This window comes from Myotis myotis, unplaced genomic scaffold (genome assembly GCF_014108235.1).
Source record: "Myotis myotis isolate mMyoMyo1 unplaced genomic scaffold, mMyoMyo1.p scaffold_m19_p_8, whole genome shotgun sequence".
Classification (NCBI taxonomy): domain Eukaryota; kingdom Metazoa; phylum Chordata; class Mammalia; order Chiroptera; family Vespertilionidae; genus Myotis; species Myotis myotis.
The window spans coordinates 69,478,669-69,499,612 of NW_023416390.1; the positions used below are offsets into that span (position 1 = coordinate 69,478,669).

A 20,944-nucleotide genomic window follows, 5' to 3' on the forward strand; every position below is an offset into this window, starting at 1 on the left:
GGGAAACCTTTTAAGGACAGATAGTTCATGAAATGAATAAAACCAACATCTACCACCAGAGCAAAATTTAATATGGGCTTCAGAGGTCATTGGCAAAAAAAAAAAAAAAAGCCAATATCCTGGTTCGGAATCAATTGGGTCTTGTCCTTCCTATATTCTCAGCATTTAGCATGGCTATACACACCATCCAGTCAGTTTTAGGATGAAAACCAGATATTATTCAGTATTTTCTTTTAGTTAAAAAAGGAGAAAGATCTTGAGAACTTGACTCAAAGGGCAAGAACTGTAATTTAAAAGAAGGAATAAGGAGAATTATTATTACTATTGCTATTTACAAATACACACAATATAGTAGGTTATACCAGGATATTATTTTTATAGATACTAAAAATCAAGTAGTTATAAGTCACCATCTCAAATAATATTAAATTCTAACTAATGCCTGTGTAAAACGTTCTCTCTGCATAAGAAAGTAAGTTCTTGAACCACAAGGAAACCGATTTATTATTCTGGCTTATTCTTTCTCCACTTACCTAATTCACTCCCATTTCTGGACCTCATTTTTCTCTTGTTGCTCTAAAGCTATTCTGCTCTCAATATCTCATAAGACCTGGATCATTTCCTCCCTGGATAACAGGCTTTTAAAATCCATGGGCTTAACCTGCTATCCAGGTGCACCTTTTTCTCAACATTTGCCATCTCTCATGGTGACCTGTGTGTTATTATTGAGCAAAAGCTAGCTATGTGGTTGGTACTCTATTACCAACACATTTGCTCCCAAGAGCCTTTAAATTACAGAAAGTGCCTGGGAACTATAAATGCAAGCGAACCAGGAAGCTTATAGGCCAAGATAAAGAAGCTTAAGGTTAGCTATTAATTTTGGCTAATATTAAATCATGACATAGCTCACTTGTAAGGATCACAGTTCAATTATGAATCATAAAAAAAGTTTAAGGAAAAGAAGATTTACAAGATATTTTTGGGCACATTCGTGCATATTTTGGAAGTTGTGAGAGTATTTCCGGGCCAAGCAATGACAGACCCATGCCCCAATATATAAATTCAAATACAATTATTCTCAGACTAACAATGATCAAGTGGCAAATTGGAGCATGCTGTATTCAAAGGTGTATTGCAGTATTGCTCATATACTTTTTGCATGAATTAATAATGTGACAGGTCAGTTGCTCTGTCATATATAAGTTCTAACAAATTATTTAAAAAAATACTTTCCTCTTAACTCAATCATTTTGCTATCCATAAACATGGCTGTTGAAAGTGTAGGGCTGATAACTTGTATCTACAGTTTGAATGGCAAATATTTCTTTACTTCTCGATATAATTGATATATTTTACAAAAGCACTATAATTTCAAAGACATTATTTCCTCTTATAACAGAAACCTTAAACAATTAGTTGTCTGTGTGGGTAATTACTTACTAGGTAAATGTCCTAACAATTAGATGGCACTCTGTAAGTGGGTATAGTTAGGAAATAAAATGAGCTCATGTTTATTTATATATAAAGAGTACATGATAAAAATTATCAAAAATATAAATATGAGTCAAGTGCAAATTATGTGTATACTTTCCTTAAAGTAAGTGAGTTACTGCTGCCTTCCCTTGACACTTGTCTGGATTAATTTCTCAATCTTTAAAAGGCTACTTGGGAAAAAGGTTCTCTGGTGGCATTATGGGCATAATATGCTCTATAAATCTAAGTAGCAAAAGAAAGAAGAGGGAAATAAAGAAAGGGAAGAGAGATGAAAAGAAGGGAAAGGTAGAAGGAGAGAAAGAAGGGATGAAGGAAGAATGGGAAGAAGACAAGAAGTTGCTGAACTGTCATGATAAGCTGGGCACTGTGCAAGGTTATTTCCATATATCATTTCACTTAAATTTTATGATGTAAATGTCATTAATGAAAAAGTTAATAACCAAATATTAAGTTATATAGCTGGCAAATGGCAGAATCCAGATTTAAAACTAGCTTAGTCAAATTCTAAAGCTGCTATGCTTTCCAATAAACTCAATTTCCTTAATTGCAAAATAAAAGTTGAAAATTCTATAATCATTAAAAATTTATAAAGATGGATTCAGTTAATCAAGAGTATATGTCATTCTACATTGTTTGGAAATATGAGATGCTTGAGGCAGATGTGAGTCCCTACAGATCACCCTACAGCAAAAGCATATCACTGACAAATTCTATCCATATATACAAAGCTTTAGCTAATCTTTGTACAGCCTCATCTACACTAATAAAAGACAAAGATGCTAATTGACCATACTTTCGCTACGCTCTAAGCCACACCCACCAGCCAATCAGAACTGCTATATGCAAATTAACCCAACCAAGATGGCAGCTGGCAGCCACGGAGCTGGAGCAAGCAGGAGACTTGCTTGCCTAGGCAATGGAGGAAGCCAAGCTTCCTGCCTGCCCTGAGCTCCACTTATGGCAACAAAGTTTCAATTATTGAAGACAAATAAATCCCAGATACCTGCTTCTAACCAGCCTCCACTAGGAGCTTGCGTGGCTGGGGGTTGTGGCAAGCCTGCAAACAGCCATCAGCCCCTCACCCAGGCTGGCCAGGCACCCCAAGGGGGACCCCCACCCTGAAGGGGCTGTGGCCAGCCTGGAAACAGCCATCAGCCCCTCACCCAGGCTGGCCAGGCACTCCTATATAATAAAAAGGTAATATGAAAATTGACCCTAACAGCAGAACGACTGGGAATGACTGGTCACTATGACACACACTGACCACCAGGGTGCAGATGCTCAATGCAGGAGCTTCCCCCTGGTAGTCAGTGTGCTCCCACAGGGGGAGCTCTGCTCAGCCACAAGCCAGGCTGCCAGCTGCCAGTACAGCAGTGGTGGTGGGAGCCTCTCCCGCCTCCTCAGCAGTGCTAACGATGTCGGACTACAGCTTAGGCCTGCTCCCTGCTGGCAAATGGACATCCCCAAAGGGCTCCCGAGCTGCCAGAGGGATGTCTGACTGCCAGCTTAGGCCCAATTCCCCAGGGAGCGGGCCTAAGCCAGCAGGTGGTCATCCCCCGAGGGGTCCCAGACTGCGAGAGGGCACAGGCTGGGCTGAGAGACGCCCCCCCCCCCCCGAGTGCACAAATTTTTGTGCACCCGGCCTCTAGTTATATAATAAGAATGGGCAACCACTGCCCATCAGATATTTGAGCTAAGTCACTAATGTGATTAAAACAAAATTAGACAAATATGTAAAAGAAAGGAACCTATGTGAAAATGATGATTCAAAGAACTGGAAAGACCATTTTAAACTAAAAAAATAAAATAAAAAACAAATTTCAAAGTGACAAAAAATTTACCTATTTCATTTCAATAAATTCAAAATATATAACCTATTTTCTGTTTTCCCACTTAATTAATATATATATATGAAGTGCAAAGTACTATCCTCACTGTTAGTTATGGGGGTAGATTGCTCAGCAAAGCTTTTGCCCTTGTGGCATGTGAATGTGCAAATAAAACAAACAAAAAAACAAACAAAAAACAGAAGATAAGGAATGCATCCAAAACAATGGAAATACATTTTTAAAGTTAAAAATGAATTCATAAAAAGACAGGAGGATAAAATTGAGAATTCTTTCAGAATATGTGAAAAATCAACTGATGATCTGATACTCATGTCTTGAATATTCCAAAGGCAAGAAAAATTTAATGGAATAAACTTATCAACATAATAATAAAGAGAAAAAAATTCCAAAGCTGAAGAGAAGCACAATTCTTCAAGCTGAATTCCAAGCATAATAAAATTTTAAAATTCTGCCAACTTTGCACATCACCTTGATTATAGAATCTCTAATAATAAAGACAAAAAACCCCAATGATGCTGAAAGAAAAAAAAAAGTCAAAGTAACAAAAATAAGAAATGGAATCTGCAACTCTGTATTCTAAAGGCAATGGAATTGTATGCCCAACTAAACTATTGATCAAGTACATGGGGATTCTGAAGATATGCTTAGATAGTCAAGGTCTCATGTTTTCTAAATGAGCTACTGAGGTTGTTACATAGCAATAAAAGAATTTAAAACAGTAAAGACAAGGCACGGGGTTCAGAAGCCAGTGAATACAGCTCAGAAAAATCAGTGAAAGGAAGTCACAGGGTGACAAAGGTGAAGACTGAAAAGCAACCAAAGCAACTTGGTATAAGAAGGTGGAAGGATATTCTGGGGGACAAGGCAGACATTTCTAGACTAGAATTTATATAGACTGTTTAATTGAGATAATTAAACAAACCCTTAATAATGTAAAGGCCCTGAAAGCAAGAAAAAAAGTAAACTCTGGGAGAAAAAGTTTGTATGAGAAATTCACAATCAAACAATATATCAAACTAAAAAATAGAATTAGTCCAGCATTGCTTTCAATTTCTACTAACATTATCCAGTATGGTTTTGCCCATATTAAGTGAAAGAAACTACTTTCTAAACATACAATTCTCTCTATCATTTCATATAAGGAAATACTACTTACTCCTAAAAAAACCCCAAGCAATTGTTATCTTTTCTAAAAAGTGTGTTGCCAGGTGTTTTCTGTTCTTGGATGTCAATGCTGTTACTTGAAAGATTACATAAAGTAGTTTGGCTGATGCTAAAGTTATTATTTCAGTTCTAAAAGCAAGTAGAGGATCTGTACACACATACCTACCACCCTAAAATGCACCCTCTCAATTCAATAATTTATGTATTAAATTGATTCAAGTTTATTTCCAATGAGGTATTTAATGCAATAAATGCATATCACATGACCTCACTTATATGTGGAATCTAATGAAGAAAATAACTGATGAACAAAACAGATCCAGAGACACTGAAACATGCAACAGACTGACATATTTCAGAAGGAGGGGAGGCGGATGAGAAGAGATTAAACAAAAAATTTATACGCATATATACAAAGCCCATGGACAGACATTAGTGAGGAGGAAGGACTGGGGAGGGGGCCAGAACAGGGTGGAGAGGATCCAAGGGGGAAAAAAGGGGGAACATTTGTAATACTTTCAACAAAAAAGTTAAAAAAATAAAATAAAAGCGCTCACCATCTCCCCCCTCACCCACCCCCCTTGCCAAATGTGAAAGCAGTTGGGGAAATGGAAGGCTTTTCAGAAGCTACCCCTGCAATGGGACAGTGATTGCTAGCAGCACCCACCTGAACTATGAAGATTTCTCTCCGTTGGGTGGTCATTCAGAATTACCTTTGGGCCCCTTTTTGGCTTCACAGTGTGCCCTTCTCATTACTCATTAAAAAATTAGAAAATTCAGCCACATCAAGTAACTCCAGATCTATATTAGAGCCAATGAAATCACATATTGGCCAGGAGTCCCTGAGTACAAAAAACGTTTTGAAGAAAGGGTTTTTGACTAAGTTTGGACCATATGATATTGGGACAATTCTTTTTTCACAGTTATACTGGGCGTTATAAAGTCAATAAAGCACGGCCCTTCCTGACTCTAAGGGGGTGCTCCATAAAGACCGGCTGAATTCAAAGCTCAGGCCTCTCAACCTGTTGGTAACATGGCATGAAAGACTAACCACTGTGGAAAGTGTCTGTGACCCTGCGAAGCCCCTCCCAGGAAGCAGGAAGCACACTGTAAGACCCCAACTACCTCACACAGCTTTCCTGAACCTTGATAAAGAAGGGCTGTATTCCGGTCTGGACAATTAGACAGTTTAAAGAATATGATCCATAATCTTTGGGCAAATGCACTACAGAACCATTTAAAACGCCATTTTTGCTTTTTCTAAATAATTTTCCTTGAAAAAGTTAAGTCATTTTACTTGGAGAAATTAACTATTTAACCATTAATCATTCATTTATTTTATATAATTTTTATAGCCCTTCAAAACATCTGAGACCTTTTCCTTAGGTATGCTAAAAATATAAACTTAAAGTATTAAATTATACTGGGCCTATAGCTTTAAAAATTGGCTTAATACTTTTTACTCAGTTAAAAAAAATCTCAGTAAAAGCCTTTAAAAAATTCATAGTAAAACTGAAACAAACCCAAGAAGTGACTATATTTGCATAATGATCTGTATTTGGAAGAAAATTCCACTGGAGACAACAATGGCAGCTTATCAAATCAGAATTTCACAAAGATTTTCCACAGCCCTACTAATGAATACTGACTCATTGGTCAGCAATGGTGAAAACTTAATGGGGCTGGAATATAGGAAACGTACACAGCAGAGTGTGCTCAGGGGTTCCATTGCATCAGCATGAAGGCTGCATTAGGCATCCAGCATCTCTGGTGCTTTCCGAGACCAATCCTACAGCACCACAGTTATTAATTCCTTAGCATTTTGATTGGGCCAGACCCTGCCACTGAATTAAAAGACTTTTCATGTTTCCAGAGTCATGAAAAATTTAGACTTTATGTCAGATTGGGATTGTTTGGGCTAATAATCTGGTTTTATTTGATTTTTTTTCAAGATGGCAGGTAACCTGCAACTGAATCCTATGTAAAAAAATGATAATCTATGGGGCCCAGCCAGCATGTCTAAGTGGTTGAGTATCAACCTATGAATCAGGAGGTCATGGTTCAATTCTGGGTCAAGGTACATGCTGGGGTAGGGAGCTCCATCCCTAGTGGGGGTTGTGCAGGAGGCAGCCAATCAATGATTTTCTCTCATCATTGATATTTCTTTCTCTCTCTCCATCTCCCTTCATCTCTGAAATCAATAAAAATATATTTAAAAAAGAAGAGAAAATGATAATCTATAGATGAATTCTAAGGTAGAAATAAAGATAGTAGGTCTAATATTATATTAGAGGCCTGGTTCATGAAATTCATGCACTGGGGGGAGGGTCCCTCAGCCGGGTCTGTGCCCTTTCGCAGTCTGGGACCCCTCAGGGGATGTCCGCCTGCTGGCTTGGGCCCAATCCCGGGATCAGGCCCAAGCTGGCAATCGGATAACCTCTAGCAGTCCGGGGCCTCACAGTCCAGGACACCTCCTCCTTGCCACCCGCCTGCAGTGGAGGCAGGAGAGGCTCCCACCACTGCCACTGCACTCACAAGCCTTGATCCTGGCTTCTAGCTGAGCAGCGCTCCCCCTGTGGGAGCTCAATGACCACCAGGGGGCAGCTTCTGCATTGAGCGTCTGACCCCTGGTGGTCAGTGCGAGTCATAACGACCAGTCATTCCATAGATCTTACACTGTTTTGTTTGGTCAACTTGCATATTAGGGTTTTATTATACAGGATGTAATTGAATTTGTAGAGGATCAAATATTGTCTGTGGCACTGAAAAGGACATTTTCAGAGTAAAAGTTTGAGATGAGCCAATTCAAAATATGTGATATTTCCACCCCTAAATGCTTGCATTGTAAGAATTCTCCACTCTATTAGTGATACCTATGTCCATGCTTCACAAAAGTTCCACCTTCTAGGTTTGGTTCAAAATGACAGATTATTTTTGTGATAAGTTCATTTGTTTCAAAATAAACTGAAATTGTTAGGTCAAACAGCTAATTGTGAACTATTTAAATAATTATTTTATTAAGTATTGCTAAAATATGAAAATCTGCTTTGCCCTCTTCCTGAGAAAAATTGTATATTAAATCATCTTTTGACTTCTATAAGTCTTTCAACTTTGTTCTGAGTTTATTGTAGCCCATTTTCAATTTAAAAAAAAAAAATTTAACTTTAAAATATATTCATCAGTTAGAAAATCTGAAAAACAGGGAGAATAATGGACTTGGCACATATGTTTCCTTGGTCAGGAAAATAACATATTTTTGCTTTGTGATCTATAAGTCAATTTCCAGTTACAGATTTCTACATCCTTGGTTCAATCTATCCATTCATCCTTTCATCCATCTGGCATGCTAACTAATAAAAAAAAAAGTAATAAATAATAACTTTAATAGCAGTGAATATTAATTGAATACTTATATTCCAGAAATTGTTAAATGTTTTACATGAATTATCTCATTTATTTCTCTCAGTACTTCTGTCAATGATGGGTGTAAGTATTCCCATTTAAAAGATGAGATAATTGAGGTCAGAGAGATCATAACTAGTCCAATGTCATTACAAATGAGTGGTAGAACCAAGGTCTGAATTCCAATTAGGGTAATGCCAGAGTTTATCTTTTTCTATTCTGGTGGTTAGATTGTGCTAGGATATCTTATTATTTACTTTAGATATGTTTTCAGAATACCTGCTAATTTAAGTTTAGTTTGCGCTCTCAGCTTCCAGTTCTCAAATCCCCAAATTTTCATGATACTCATTTGTCTTGGACTTCCTTCCTAACACTTCTTCCTAGAATTTACTTCAGACAATGACTAGGATGATCAGATACATTATCATCAAATCAGGACATGCTTAAGAGTGGAAAGGGATGCGTTCCTAAGCATACTGGGATGATGGGTATAAACTGGAATTGTTCAGACACAAGGAGACATGGAGTCATTCTGATGGGCCACTAAGATATCTCTTCTCTATTCCTGGTGCAGAGCTCAGATCTGAGGGCAAAATTAAGTATTTCTTGCAATAATTCTATGATGCACCCTTTAATTTCTCAGGATTATTTTTCTGGACAATTATCTTTTCTCTCCTATAGAGCAGAACATCCAATAAGCAACCTAAAAAGAATAAAAAATCCTAATATTCCTTTAGAGCTGAATAGCTATGGTCACAGAGGCACATTCATTTATCATTGTTACTGTAAAAAGTATAAAATGTTTTGTACCTTTAATAAGTCCTTTTTCTTGCAGAGTTTTCAGGGAAGGTCTTCGGGTAATAAACTTCTTTAATCTGCTTTTAACTCGGTTTTTGTCGTTTGTATCAGAAGCGCTATGATGCAGTCTGAACACTGGAGATTAAAAAAAAAAAGGCAGAGGCTTTCAGTAAATTTCTCCTTTATGATTATTACTTTATGCTAATATGAATAGAAAACAGTAGTTATGGAACAACTCCCTGAATTAATGGCTTAGGCCCTTCTGCTTAGACAGGGCATATGAGCAAAAATTTGCCCATATGAAAATATTAGCTCGGCTGCAATGGGAATGTGCAATGAGAATGTGGTTAGCTCCATACGGTCACAATTTATTTTCATTTTTATTCCCTCATAGTTAACAAAATAACCTTTGTTGGGCAATTCTACCCATCTGTATCTATATACAAAATTAAGTTCAAAGCAAAACTCTTCTAAACAAGGGGGAAAACACTTCAGAACTGTTAATTTTCATTAATTAGAATTATATATTGCCTGTAGGTAATTCAGGTATTTTCAAAGGTCCTAATTGCCCAAATAATTACGTCAATCTTCTTCTTTTAAAAAAAGTATTTTTTATTGATTTTAGAGACAGAAGAAGGTAGAGGTAGAGAGAGAAATATTGATGTGAAAATGCAACATCTATCAGCTGTCTCTTGCATGCCCCCTATCGGGGATAGAGCCCTCAACCCAGACAGGTGCCCTGACTGGGAATCAAACCACTAACCAACTTTCAGTACACTGGACCATGCAACCAACTGAACCACATTGGCCCAGGGCAGTATTCTTCTTTTAACCCAAAGTGGTTTCTTTTTCTGAAGCAGGTATTTCTTATTCTTGTTAATGATGTCAAATTACCACCAGTTCTAGGGCAAATTGTGGAACACAAATTTGCCTCAAACATTTTCCTTGTCTTCAGCAGTCTTCTATCCCCAGCTTCCTATCTTCACCTTTATCTTCAAAATTAGGTGAGTATCAAATTAATTCCTGAACAAATATTAGCTGAATCTCTACTGATTATCAAGCTCCATGCTAAAGGCTATGAATTCAATCCACCTATAAAAAAGGCTAATATGCTAAGTGTCCTTCTCTCCATCTGGGTAATGACGTCAAGTAGCAACACCTGGCTACCCCTCCCTAGCAATGACTAGCCTTGCAGTTTCTTCAGCCCAGAAACACAACTTGCTCCATAGCCAGGTAAAACCATTTTACACTGTAACCAAATGTCTGGGAAGCGTTTTCCCGAGCCTCATCTCACTTGATCCTCACAGAAGTCCTGCATTAGGTAGATAGGAGACTCAGTGGAATCCTATTTTCTTTTCATTAGCCAGAAAATGGAGGTTTAGAAAACTTAGAAATTTGGCCCGACTGAAAAGAAGTAAGAAATGGTGGAACTTGAAAATGACTTCAGGTTTTCTCACTGCCCAGAATATAGTTAAACACTGCTACAGTAAAATATTTTACCCTTTGTTTTCCCTGCATGATCTATAATAATAATCTGCTTCATGTTGATATTTATTGCTGTGTTGCTGAAAATCACCTGAAAGAGAAGTTGGGGTGCTTCACTGGGCTGGGAAAAGTTTAGCTAAATCACAAATCAGGTCTAATTAAGCAAGTTTTCCTATCTAATAAAAGAGAAACATGGTAATTGGCGTAAGACCGCTACCCTTCCCACTGGCTAATCAGGGCGATATGCAAATTAACTGCCAGCCAAGAAGGCGGCCGGCAGCCAGACAGCTTGAAACTAACATGAGGCTTGCTTGATTCAGTGACGGAGGACTCCACCGCTCCCCGCCTGGCGCTGCAGGCCTCAAAGCTGCAACTCTAAGCAACTATGTAACAAATATAGAAGCTGCCGGGCTTCAGCCAGCAGGATCGCAACATTGTAAGCAAAGGCCAGAAACCTACTTTCAGCAGCGGAGGCCTAAGAGCTGGAGCCAAGCCTCAGAGCTAAAAGCTGGCCCAGAATAAAAAAAAACAACAAAAAACAAAAAACAAAAAAAGGAGCGGTTGGGAGCTTCAGTCACCCTCAGCCTGAAAACAGCCCTCAGCCCCTCACCCAGACTGGCCAGGCACCCCAGTGGGGACCCCCACCATGATCCAGGGCATCCTTCAGGGCAAACCAGCCGGCCCCCACCAGTACACCAGGCCTCTATTCTATATAGTAAAAGGGTAATATGCCTCGCAGCACCGGGATCAGCGGAGCCAAGAGGCCTCCCGGCACCGGGATCAGCGTGACAGGGGGCAGTGCCCAAACCCCCTGATCGCCCTGTGGCTCTGTGTGTGACAGGGGGCGGGGCCACAACCTTCCTATCCACCCTGCTCTGTTCATGACAGGGGAAGGCGCCCAACCCCCTGATCATCCTGCTCTGTGCCTGATACGGGGGAACTCCCCAACCCCCTGATTGCCCTGCAGATCTGTGTGTGACAGGGTGCAGAGCCCAAACCCCCCCACCCCAAGGGCCCTGCTCTGTGTGTGACGGGGTAGAGCCATAACCTCCCCATCGGCCCTGCCCTGAGTATGAGAGTGGCGGCGCCCCAACCCCATGATCAGCCCTGCTCTGTGCGTGATAGAGGGCGGCGCCCCAACCCCCTGATGGGCCCTGCTCTGTGCGTGACAGGAGGCAGCGCCCCAACCCCCTGATTGGCCCTGCTCGGTGCGTGACAGGGTGTGGAGCCGCAATCTACCCATCGACCCTGTCTTGAGTGTAACAGGGGATGGTGCCTCAACCCCCTAATCAGCCCTACCCTGAGCGTGCCTGAGGGTGGCATCACAACCTCCCGATCGCCCTGCTCTGTGCATGACAGGGGGCAGCGCCCCAACTCCCGAATCGGCCCTGCTCTGAGCCCGACCAGGGGCTGGACCTAGGGATTAGGCCTGCCCTCTGCCACCCGGGAGCAGGCCTAAGCCAGCAGGTCGTTATCTCCCAAGGGGTCCCAGACTGCAAGAGGGCATAAGCCAGGCTGAGGGACCCCCCCCCCGCCCCCCAAGTGCACAAATTTTTGTGCACCGGGCCTCTAGTCCTATCTAATAAAAGAGAAACATGGTAATTGGCATACGACCGCTACCCTTCCCATTGGCTAATCAGCGAGATATGCAAATTAATTGCCAGCCAAGATGGTGGCTGGCAGCCAGGCAGCTTGAAACTAACATGAGGCTTGCTTCCTTCAAGTGATGGAGGACTCCAACATTCCCCGCCTGCTGCTGCAGGCCTCTGAGCTGGCAGTTTGAAACATTGTTACAAAAATAGAAGCTAAACAAAACCCCAGAAACCAGCTTTCAGCTAGCCGGGATATCAGACCTGGAGTTGATACAGAGTTTCGATTGTAGAACCTAAACAAACCAGATACATGCTTTCAGGAGCGGAGGCCTAAGAGCTGGAGATAAAGAGCTAAAGCTGGCTCAGAATAAAAAAAAGAAAAGAAAAAAAGGACAATTGGGCGCTTCAGTCCCAGACTGAAAACAGCCCTCAGCCCCTCACCCAGACTGGCCAGGCACCCCAGTGGGGACCCCCACCCTGAAGGGCGTGTGACCAGTACAAACAGCCATCATCCCCTCATCCAGGCTGGCCAGGCACCCCAGTGGGGACCCCTACCCTGATCTGGGACACCCTTCACGGCAAACCAGCCAGCCCCCACCCATGCACCAGGCCTCTATTCTATATAGTAAAAGGGTAATATGCCTCCCAGCATTGGGATCAGCATGACAGGGGGCAGTGCCCAAACCCCCTGATCGCCCTGTGGCTCTGTGTGTGACAGGGGGCGGGCCTGCTCTGTTCCTGACAGTGGAAGGCGCCCCAACCCCCTGATCGGCCCTGCTCTGTGCCTGATAAGGGGGAGCTCCCCAATCTCCTGATCGCCCTGCGGCTCTGTGTGTGACAGGGTGCAGCGCCCCAACCCCCCCACCCCACGGGCCCTGCTCTGTGTGTGACGGGGTAGAGCCATAACCTCCCCATCGGCCTTGCCCTGAGTGTGAGAGTGGCAGCGCCCCAAACCCATGATTGGCCCTGCCCTGAGTGTGACAGTGGCGGCGCCCCAACCCCCTGATGGGCCCTGCTATGTGCATGACAGGGGCGAGCTCCCCAACCCCCTGATGGGCCCTGCTCTGTGTGTGACAGGGGGCAGTGCCCCAACTCCCCTATCGGCCCTACTCTGTGAGTGACGGGGGAACTCCTCAACACCCTGATGGGCCCTGCTCTGTGAGTGACAGGGAAGAGCTCCCCAACCCCCTGATGGGCCCTGCTCTGTGCATGACAGGGGGTGGTCCTGCAACCTCCCCATCGACCCTGCCTTAAGTGCGACAGAGGGCGGTGCCCCAACCCCCCAATCAGCCCTATCCTGAGTGTGACTGAGGGTGGCATCGCAACCTCCCAATCCTCCCAGCTCTGTGCATGACAGGGGGCGGCGCCCCAACTCCCCTGTCGGGCCTGCTCTGAGCCTGACCAGGGGCTGCACCTAGGGATTAGGCCTGCCCTCTGCCACCAGGGAGCAGGCTTAAGCCAGCAGGTCATTATCTCCTGAGGAGTCCCAGACTGTGAGTGGGCACAGGCCGGGCTGAGGGACCCCTCCCTCCCCCCCCGAGTGCACAAATTTTTGTGCACCAGGCCTCTAGTATATATATAAAAGGCTAAGTTGACTCGTGCATACGCGATACATATAAAGCTCTTGCTGGCGCCAATCACATGTGTGTGTTTCAATCTGTCATTGTCGATCATGAATTTGGTTGACACTTCTGTTATAGAGAAAGGGCAAATAGTGATATTCAAATATTTCTTCTAATTAATTTCCTTTCAATGTGCATGAATTCGTGCACCAGGCCACTAGTGATAAATATAACACTTAAAATCTGGGCCTTCATTAAGCATAGAGTCTAAATACTTTCAAGTTATCTTATTATGAACTAGAGGCTCGGTGCACAAAAATTCATGCACTGGGGAGTCCCTCATCCTGCCCTGCCTCCTCTCCCAGTCCAGGAGCCCTAAGGGCATGTCCTACAGACAGTTTAGGCCCACTCACTATGGCCTAAGCCGCATTTTGGCCTAACTCTGTGGGAGGCGACCAGGCTGATCAGGGGAAGGCGCCGCCCCCATCACACTGCTGCTGCTACCACTGCCGGCCATGGTGGCTGTGAGGCCTGAGCTCCGGGCCTCACAGGCACTGGGGCTCATGGCTGCCTGAACCCACAAATGTTGTGAGCTCATGGCTGCCTGAACCCACTACTGTTGTGAGCCCATGACTTCTGTGAGCCCCAGGCCTCGCAGCCGCCGGGGCTCACAGCAGCCTGAGTCCACAGTTGCCTGAGGCCCGGGCCTTGCAACCGTCAGGGCTCATGGCTGACTAAGCCTATGGCTGCCTGAGGCCCAGGCCTTGCAACCAACGGGGCTCATGAATGTCTGAGTCCTATGCCTCACAGCCGCTGGGACTCAAGGCTGCCTGAGTCCTGGGCTTCACAGCTGCTGGAGCTCAAGGCTGCCTGAACCCATGGCTGCCTGAGCCCTGGGCCTTGCAGCCACTGTGGCTTTGTCTGAATGGACATCCAGATAAATGTCTGGAAGACGTCTTCCCTAATTAGCATATTACCCTTTTATTTGTATAGATGCTTGATAGGAATTTGTCTCTATAAGATATTGATATTCACTGGGCCCACCACTGTCTTAACCCAATTGACATAATGTGAGGATTTGGGGTACTTGATTAGGTACAAAGAACCTCTTTTCCTTCCGAATCATACCTTAGAACAGTGGTTCTCAACCTTCTGGCCCTTTAAAACAGTTCCTCATGTTGTGACCCCCAACCATAAAATTATTTTCGTTGCTACTTCATAATTGTAATTTTGCTACTGTTATGAATTGTAATGTAAATATATGATATGCAGGATGGTCTTAGGTGACCCCTGTGAAAGGGTCATTCGACCGCCAAAGGGGTTGAGACCCACAGGTTGAGAACCGCTGCCTTAGAATAAGCCATTCATTCAAGTGGATGAATAATAACATACCTAAAATGTACTAAGACCTTACTATGTGCTTGGTACTCTTCTAAGCATCTAACATAATTTAACTTTATTCTACTGAAATGTAAGCTCCATGTGGGCAGGAATTTTAATTTAGTTTTGTAGATGTTGTTCACTTATGTGTCCCTAATATCTCAAATAACATTTGGCATATAGCAAAGTTCAGCCAAAATTTATTGAATCAATTCTCACAATGACCTTTAGAAATATGTATAAGAATCCTACATACTTTAGTGATGAAGAAGCTAAGGCAAAGAAAATAAATAACTTGTTCAAAGTCAGGTCTGGATCTGAGGCCAGTCTCAAATAATTTTTATAGTACTCTCAATTATTGATGTACTAGAGGCCCAGTGCACAAAATTCGTGCAAAGGTAGGGTCCCTAGGCCTGGCCGGCAAGCAGGGCCCATCAGAGCCTTCTGGCTGATGACCGGGGCCTTTCTTTGTTTCATGCCGCCCCCTGGTGGTCAGTGCATGTTATAGTGAGCAATCGAACTCCCAGTCTCCCATTTGAACTCCCAAGGAGATACTCTGCATATTAGCCTTTTATATATATACTAGAGGCCCAGGGCATGAAAATTCATGCATGGGAGGGGGATCCCTCAGCCCGGTCTGCCCCCTCTCACAGTCCAGGAGCCCTCAGGGGTGGGAGAAGACCTGGCGATCAGGGGAAGGCGACGCCCCATCACACCTCTGCTGCTGCCACTGCTGGCAGCACAAGCCTCAGCTGGCCCTGGTTACCTGAGCCTCGTGCAGCCCCAGGCGGCTTGGGGGCGGAGGGGACTGGGGGACTCCAGAGGCAGGCGCACAGAGTGGCCGGGTCCACCTGGGGGCAGGCCCGGCCTTACTGCACACCTGCTGCCCCGCTGCCCAGCGGGGCTGAGGGGACTGGGCGCTGCCATCTTGTGGCTGTGGGTACCACCATCTTTGAGGGCAGGCAGTCAATTAGCATATCCCTTCCTTATTGGCTGTGGGTGCCGCCATCTTTGAGGGTGGGGCAGCAATTAGCATACTCCCTCCTATTGGCTGTGGGCACCATCATCTTTGCAATGATGTGAGGGTCAATTAGCATATTCCCTCTTTATTAGATAGGATATTTAGATTGGTGAAAGAATGGAAGATAAAGGAAAATAAAAAATATCAAGAGCTCAGTTACACATGTAAAATGGAAATGTTTCAATCAAATACATGTTTTTTTTTTAAAGTAGTTCTTGGGTCCAAAACATTTTGCTAAATTCTAGTTGTAAGGAAACTAGACTTGAGTCATCCTATCCCATCATAATGAACTCAGAAGAAAAAAGAGAAAGAGAGACTTAGGAAGGAGCTGAAACTTGCAAAAAAGAAATTGCCTGAATTTAGAGGATTTGAGGTCAAATGTTTCTAGTGGGGTCTCTAAGGAGTCCACAAAAGTGCCTAAGGGGGACTGCTTTAAAAAGTCTGCCTGAAACTAAACTAACTTCTTATACCATGCACAAGAATAAACTCAAAGCAGATTAAAGACTTAAATGTTACACTCAAAACCATAAAAATTCTAGAAGAAAACATTGGCAGTAATGTCAGACATTTCTCGTAGCAATATTTTTTCTGATATATTGCCTTGGGCAAGGAAAACAAACGAAAAAAAAACAAATTGCACTATATCAAACTAAAAAGGTTTTGCACAGTAAAGGAAACCATCAACAGAATGAAAAGACAACCCCCTGAATGGAAAAACATATTCGCCAATTATACTTCTGATAAGCAATAAATACCCAAAATTTATAAAGAGTTTATAAACTCAACACCAAAAACCAATCTAATTTTAAAAAGGGGAAAGGACCTGAATAGACACTTATCCAAAGAGGACATACAGGTGGCTAATAGACATCTGAAAAGATTCCCAATTACACTAACCATCAGGAAAATGCAAATTAAAACCACAATGAGATAGCACCTTACACCTGTCAGAATAGCTATGGTCAACAGATCAACAACAAGTGTTGGCAAGGATGTGGAGAAAGGGGAACCCTGTGCGCTGCTGGTGGAAATGCAGATTGGTGCAGCCACTGTGGGAAACATGTAGTTATCTCAAAAAATTAAAAATGGAACTACCTTATGACCCAGTGATTCCACTTCTGGGACTATATCCAAGAAACTCAAAACACTAATTCAAAAGAATATATGTACTCCTATGTTCCCTGCAGCATTATTTACAACTAGAGGCCTGATGCAAGAAAGTCAAGCATGGGTACGGTCCCTAGGCCTATCCTGCTATTAGGGCCATCTTCCCCGGTAGCCGGCCCTACCCCCACACCGCCACCCACCCAGGTTCCCAGTTTGCCATCGGGCAATTGGAACCTGACAGTCGGGGCGCGAGGGACTGAGAGGTTGGCCGGTCCCACCTGCTTGTGACCCTGTCCCCACCGCGGGATGCCCTCTGTGTGTGGGGCGACTGGCGGGGTGTGAGCCTTGACCTGGCGCAGCCCACACCCCCTGCCAACCACCCCCAGTTCCCCATTCACCATCGGGTGATCGGAGCCTGCCGGCCAGGGGGAAAGACCAAGAGGTCAGCCATTCCCACCCGCTCACTGGCCCCACCACCACCACCACAGGTCACCCTCTGTGTGTAGGGAGACCAGTGGGGCGGGGATCTTGGCCTGGCATTGCCCACATCCCCCGCCACCCACCCACAGGTCCCCATTTGCCATTGGGCGATTGGAGCCTGCGGACCGGGGGTAGGGACCAAGAGGTGGTCAGTGCACCTTCATAGTGACTGCTTGAGTGGTCATTCTGCCGTTATGGTCACTGGGCTTTCATTATATAGGATAGCTAAGATTTAGAAGCAGTCAGAGTGCTCACCGATAGATGAGTGGATAAAAAAGCTGTGGTACATTTACACAGTGGGACACTATTCAGCCATAAAAAAAGGAAATCCTACCTTTTGTGACAGCATGGATAGACCTGGAAAGTATTATGCTAAGTGAAATAAGTTAGGCAGAGAAAGACAAAGCCATATACTTTCACTTACATGTGGTATCTATTGAACAAAATAAAGTAGCAAAATAGAAACAGACTCATAGATACAGAGAACAGACTGATAGCTGTCAGAGGAGAGGTGGATTGGGGAGCTGGGTTAAAAAGTTGAAGGGATTATCAAAAAAGAAAAACTCATAGACACAGGCAACAATATGGTGATTTTGAGAGGGAAAGGGGGTGAGGGCTGGTAGAAGAGGATAAAGGGGGGATAAATGGTGATGGAAGGAGACTTGACTTGATGTATTTGATGTATTTAGAATTGTATACTTGAAACCTATATAATTTTATTAACCAATGTCACCCCAATAAATTCAATAAAAATTTAAAAGAAAATGTCTGCTGGCCCAGAGTGTGAAAAGTCACATTAAAACTGGTCAAATAAAGATACTTTTGAGTCTTTATTCCACTAGCTTTGACCACAACGTTGTTGCAAACTTGTGTTAGCAATAGGATGGGAAATCAGAATGAAATTTAAGGCTAAGGAAAGAAAGGAAGACATCCTGCCTTCCTCCTAGTTAGGTGAAGAGTGGTTTTCATTTTAAACTAAGCTAGAAGTTATATCACATGAGATTGGGTACTATTAAATACTGAATTAAGATAATATTTGATATTTAATAGGACCATAATATTCCATACTATCTTAAAGCAGGATTCTTTTTTAAAAAAAATATATTTTATTGATTCTCCACAGAGAGGAAGGGAGAGGGACAGAGAGCCAGAAACACAGATGAGAGAGAAACATCGACCAGCTGCCCCCTGCACACCCCCCACTGGGGATGTGCCCGCAACCGAGGCACATGCCCTTGACCGAAATCGAACCCGGGACCCTTGATTTGTCAGGCCGACGCTCTATCCACTGAGCCAAACCTGTCAGGGCAAAGCAGGATTCTTAAGCGTGGTGTTATTGACATTGTAGGTCAGACAATTGTTTTTTTTGTTCTGTTTGTCTGTTTGCTATGTTTTATTTTTGTTTTGTTTTTATAGGGTTGACCTGTGAAGGAGGAGTAGACTGTTGAGAACCCTCTCTGGCCTCTACCCACAATATGCCAGTAGCACCTCCTCCTTAGTTGTGAACATCAAAAATGTCTCCAGACATTGTCCTGGGGTGGGGAGGAAGGGAATAAAAAATTGTTCCCTGTTGAGAATCACTGCCTTATATTGAAGGGAAAAGTTATAAGACCTGCTTAATCTCTCATTTATTGGTAGTGTGAGGTCTATTCACACACTGAGAAACTGTAAAGGACCTATAAAAAGTAAAAAAATAAGTAAATAAAATTATTTTAGGAATTTCTATACAATATCTCTATATAAGTATACTAGAGGCCCGGTGCATGAAATTTGTGCAGGGGGTTGGGGGGTGTCCCTCAGCCCAGCCTGCACCCTCTCCGATCTGGGACCCCTTGAGGGATGTCCGACTGCCCGTTTAGGCCCGATCCCAGTGGGACAGTCGGACATCCCTCTCACAATCCAGGACTGCTGGCTCCCAACTGCTTGCCTGCCTGCCTGCCTGATTGCCCCTACCCACTCGCCTGCCAGCCTGATCAATGCTTAACTGCTCCCCTGACAGCCCAATTGTGCCTAACTGCCCTCCCCTGCTGGCCTGGTCGCTGTTAACTTTCCTCCATTGCCAGCCTGGTTGCCACTAACTGCCCTCCCCTGCCAACCTGGTCACCCCTAACTGTCCTCCCCTATAGGCTGGGTCGCCCCTAACTGCCCTCCCCTGCCAGCCCAATAACCCCTAATTGTCCTCTTCTGCCAGCCCAGTCACCCCTAACTGCCCTCCCCTGCCGGCCTGATTCACCCAAACTGCCCTGCCCTGCCCTGCAGGCCTGGTCCCTCCCAACTGTCCTCCCCTGTTGGCTGATCGCCCACAACTGCCCTCCCCTGCAGGCCTGGTCCCCCCCAACTGCCCTCCCTTTCAGGCCTGGTCCCTCCTAGCTGCCCTCCCCTTCTGGCCATCTGGTGGTGGCCATCTTGTGTCCACATGGTGTGGCCATCTTGTGTTGGAGTGATGGTCAATTTACATATTACTTTTATTAGATAGGATAACATATATATGATAGATTAGATGTATATATACATATACAAATCTGTGTACATATATACATATATATTTATAACATATTTTTAAATGAATTGGTTATAAAAGTACAACTACAATCATGTAAAGTGGGTCAATGGGTCTATCACTTAGAAATGTGGGAATCACTGCTGTAGACCAGAGCATCCTGACTGCTGTGCCTGGAAGAATGGTTATATAGGGTGAGAGTTATGGATGTTGTACGGGTGCAGAATGAGCCACCCAAGATGTGCTTCAGTGCTATACAGATTATTTTGAACTAAAGGCAACCTAGACCTTGCAGGTTCAAGAGAGATTTCTGCTTGCCCCTTAACTATCTAGAAGAATTTAAATTAAGACTCTGGCTCAGCTGACACAGCTCAGTGGCTGAGCATTGACCTATGAGCCAGGAGGTCTCAGTTTGATTCTCGTTCAGGGCACATGGACGGGTGACGGGCTTGATCCCCAGTGTGGGGCATGCAGAAGGTAGCCAATCAATGATTCTTTCTCATCATTGATGTTTCTATCTCTCTCTCTCTCCTCCTCCATCCCCCTCTTTGAAATCATATATATATACACACACACAGCTGGCCCAAGAATTACCACCATAAATGACTTTTTATGTACCTATATGGCAGAGCAAACTAATACTCATTGAACATGTGCTCTCCCGGCAATTACCCTTGAAGCCCCAAGGTGCATTACCTCATCCCTAGCTCAGAACGTCTTATATACATCAATTTCCCCTTTTGTCTCTGAATCTGTCATGTAGGTGGGGATGGGGGATTTCTGACCCTCTCATGTATTCAGGGTTCCAAAGGGATCTTAGTAGAGGAACTGACCTCAGGTCATTTTGGAGAAATAGGAAGTGCCATTAGCAACAATTGCTTTTACAGGACCATGAATATCAGGCATTAACTTATTCAACATTGTATGATTGGGTCATTCTGGGTGTCTGAATATACTGTGCCTACATGATATGCTGCCAACTTCCATCTGGGTCCAGCCATTGTCCTGACCACCAGTCGTATATGATCTGCTTCAGCTAACGACTGTATTAAAGCCCATGGGTCTGGGTTCTATATTCAAAACTGAAGGAACACTTACATCTTTCAGAA

The 20,944-nt window shown here is 43.7% G+C and overlaps 1 protein-coding gene across 1 annotated transcript in view; it reads right to left on the reverse strand.

Annotated features, from left to right (window-relative positions):
* ARHGAP15 (Rho GTPase activating protein 15) overlaps positions 1 to 20,944 on the reverse strand; it is a 666,367-nt gene that overhangs the window by 263,900 nt on the left and 381,523 nt on the right. Inside the window, exon 9 of the mRNA XM_036320866.1 lies at positions 8,721 to 8,843. Coding sequence (XP_036176759.1) covers positions 8,721 to 8,843 — 123 coding nt within the window. The remainder of the gene's footprint in view (positions 1 to 8,720; positions 8,844 to 20,944) is intronic.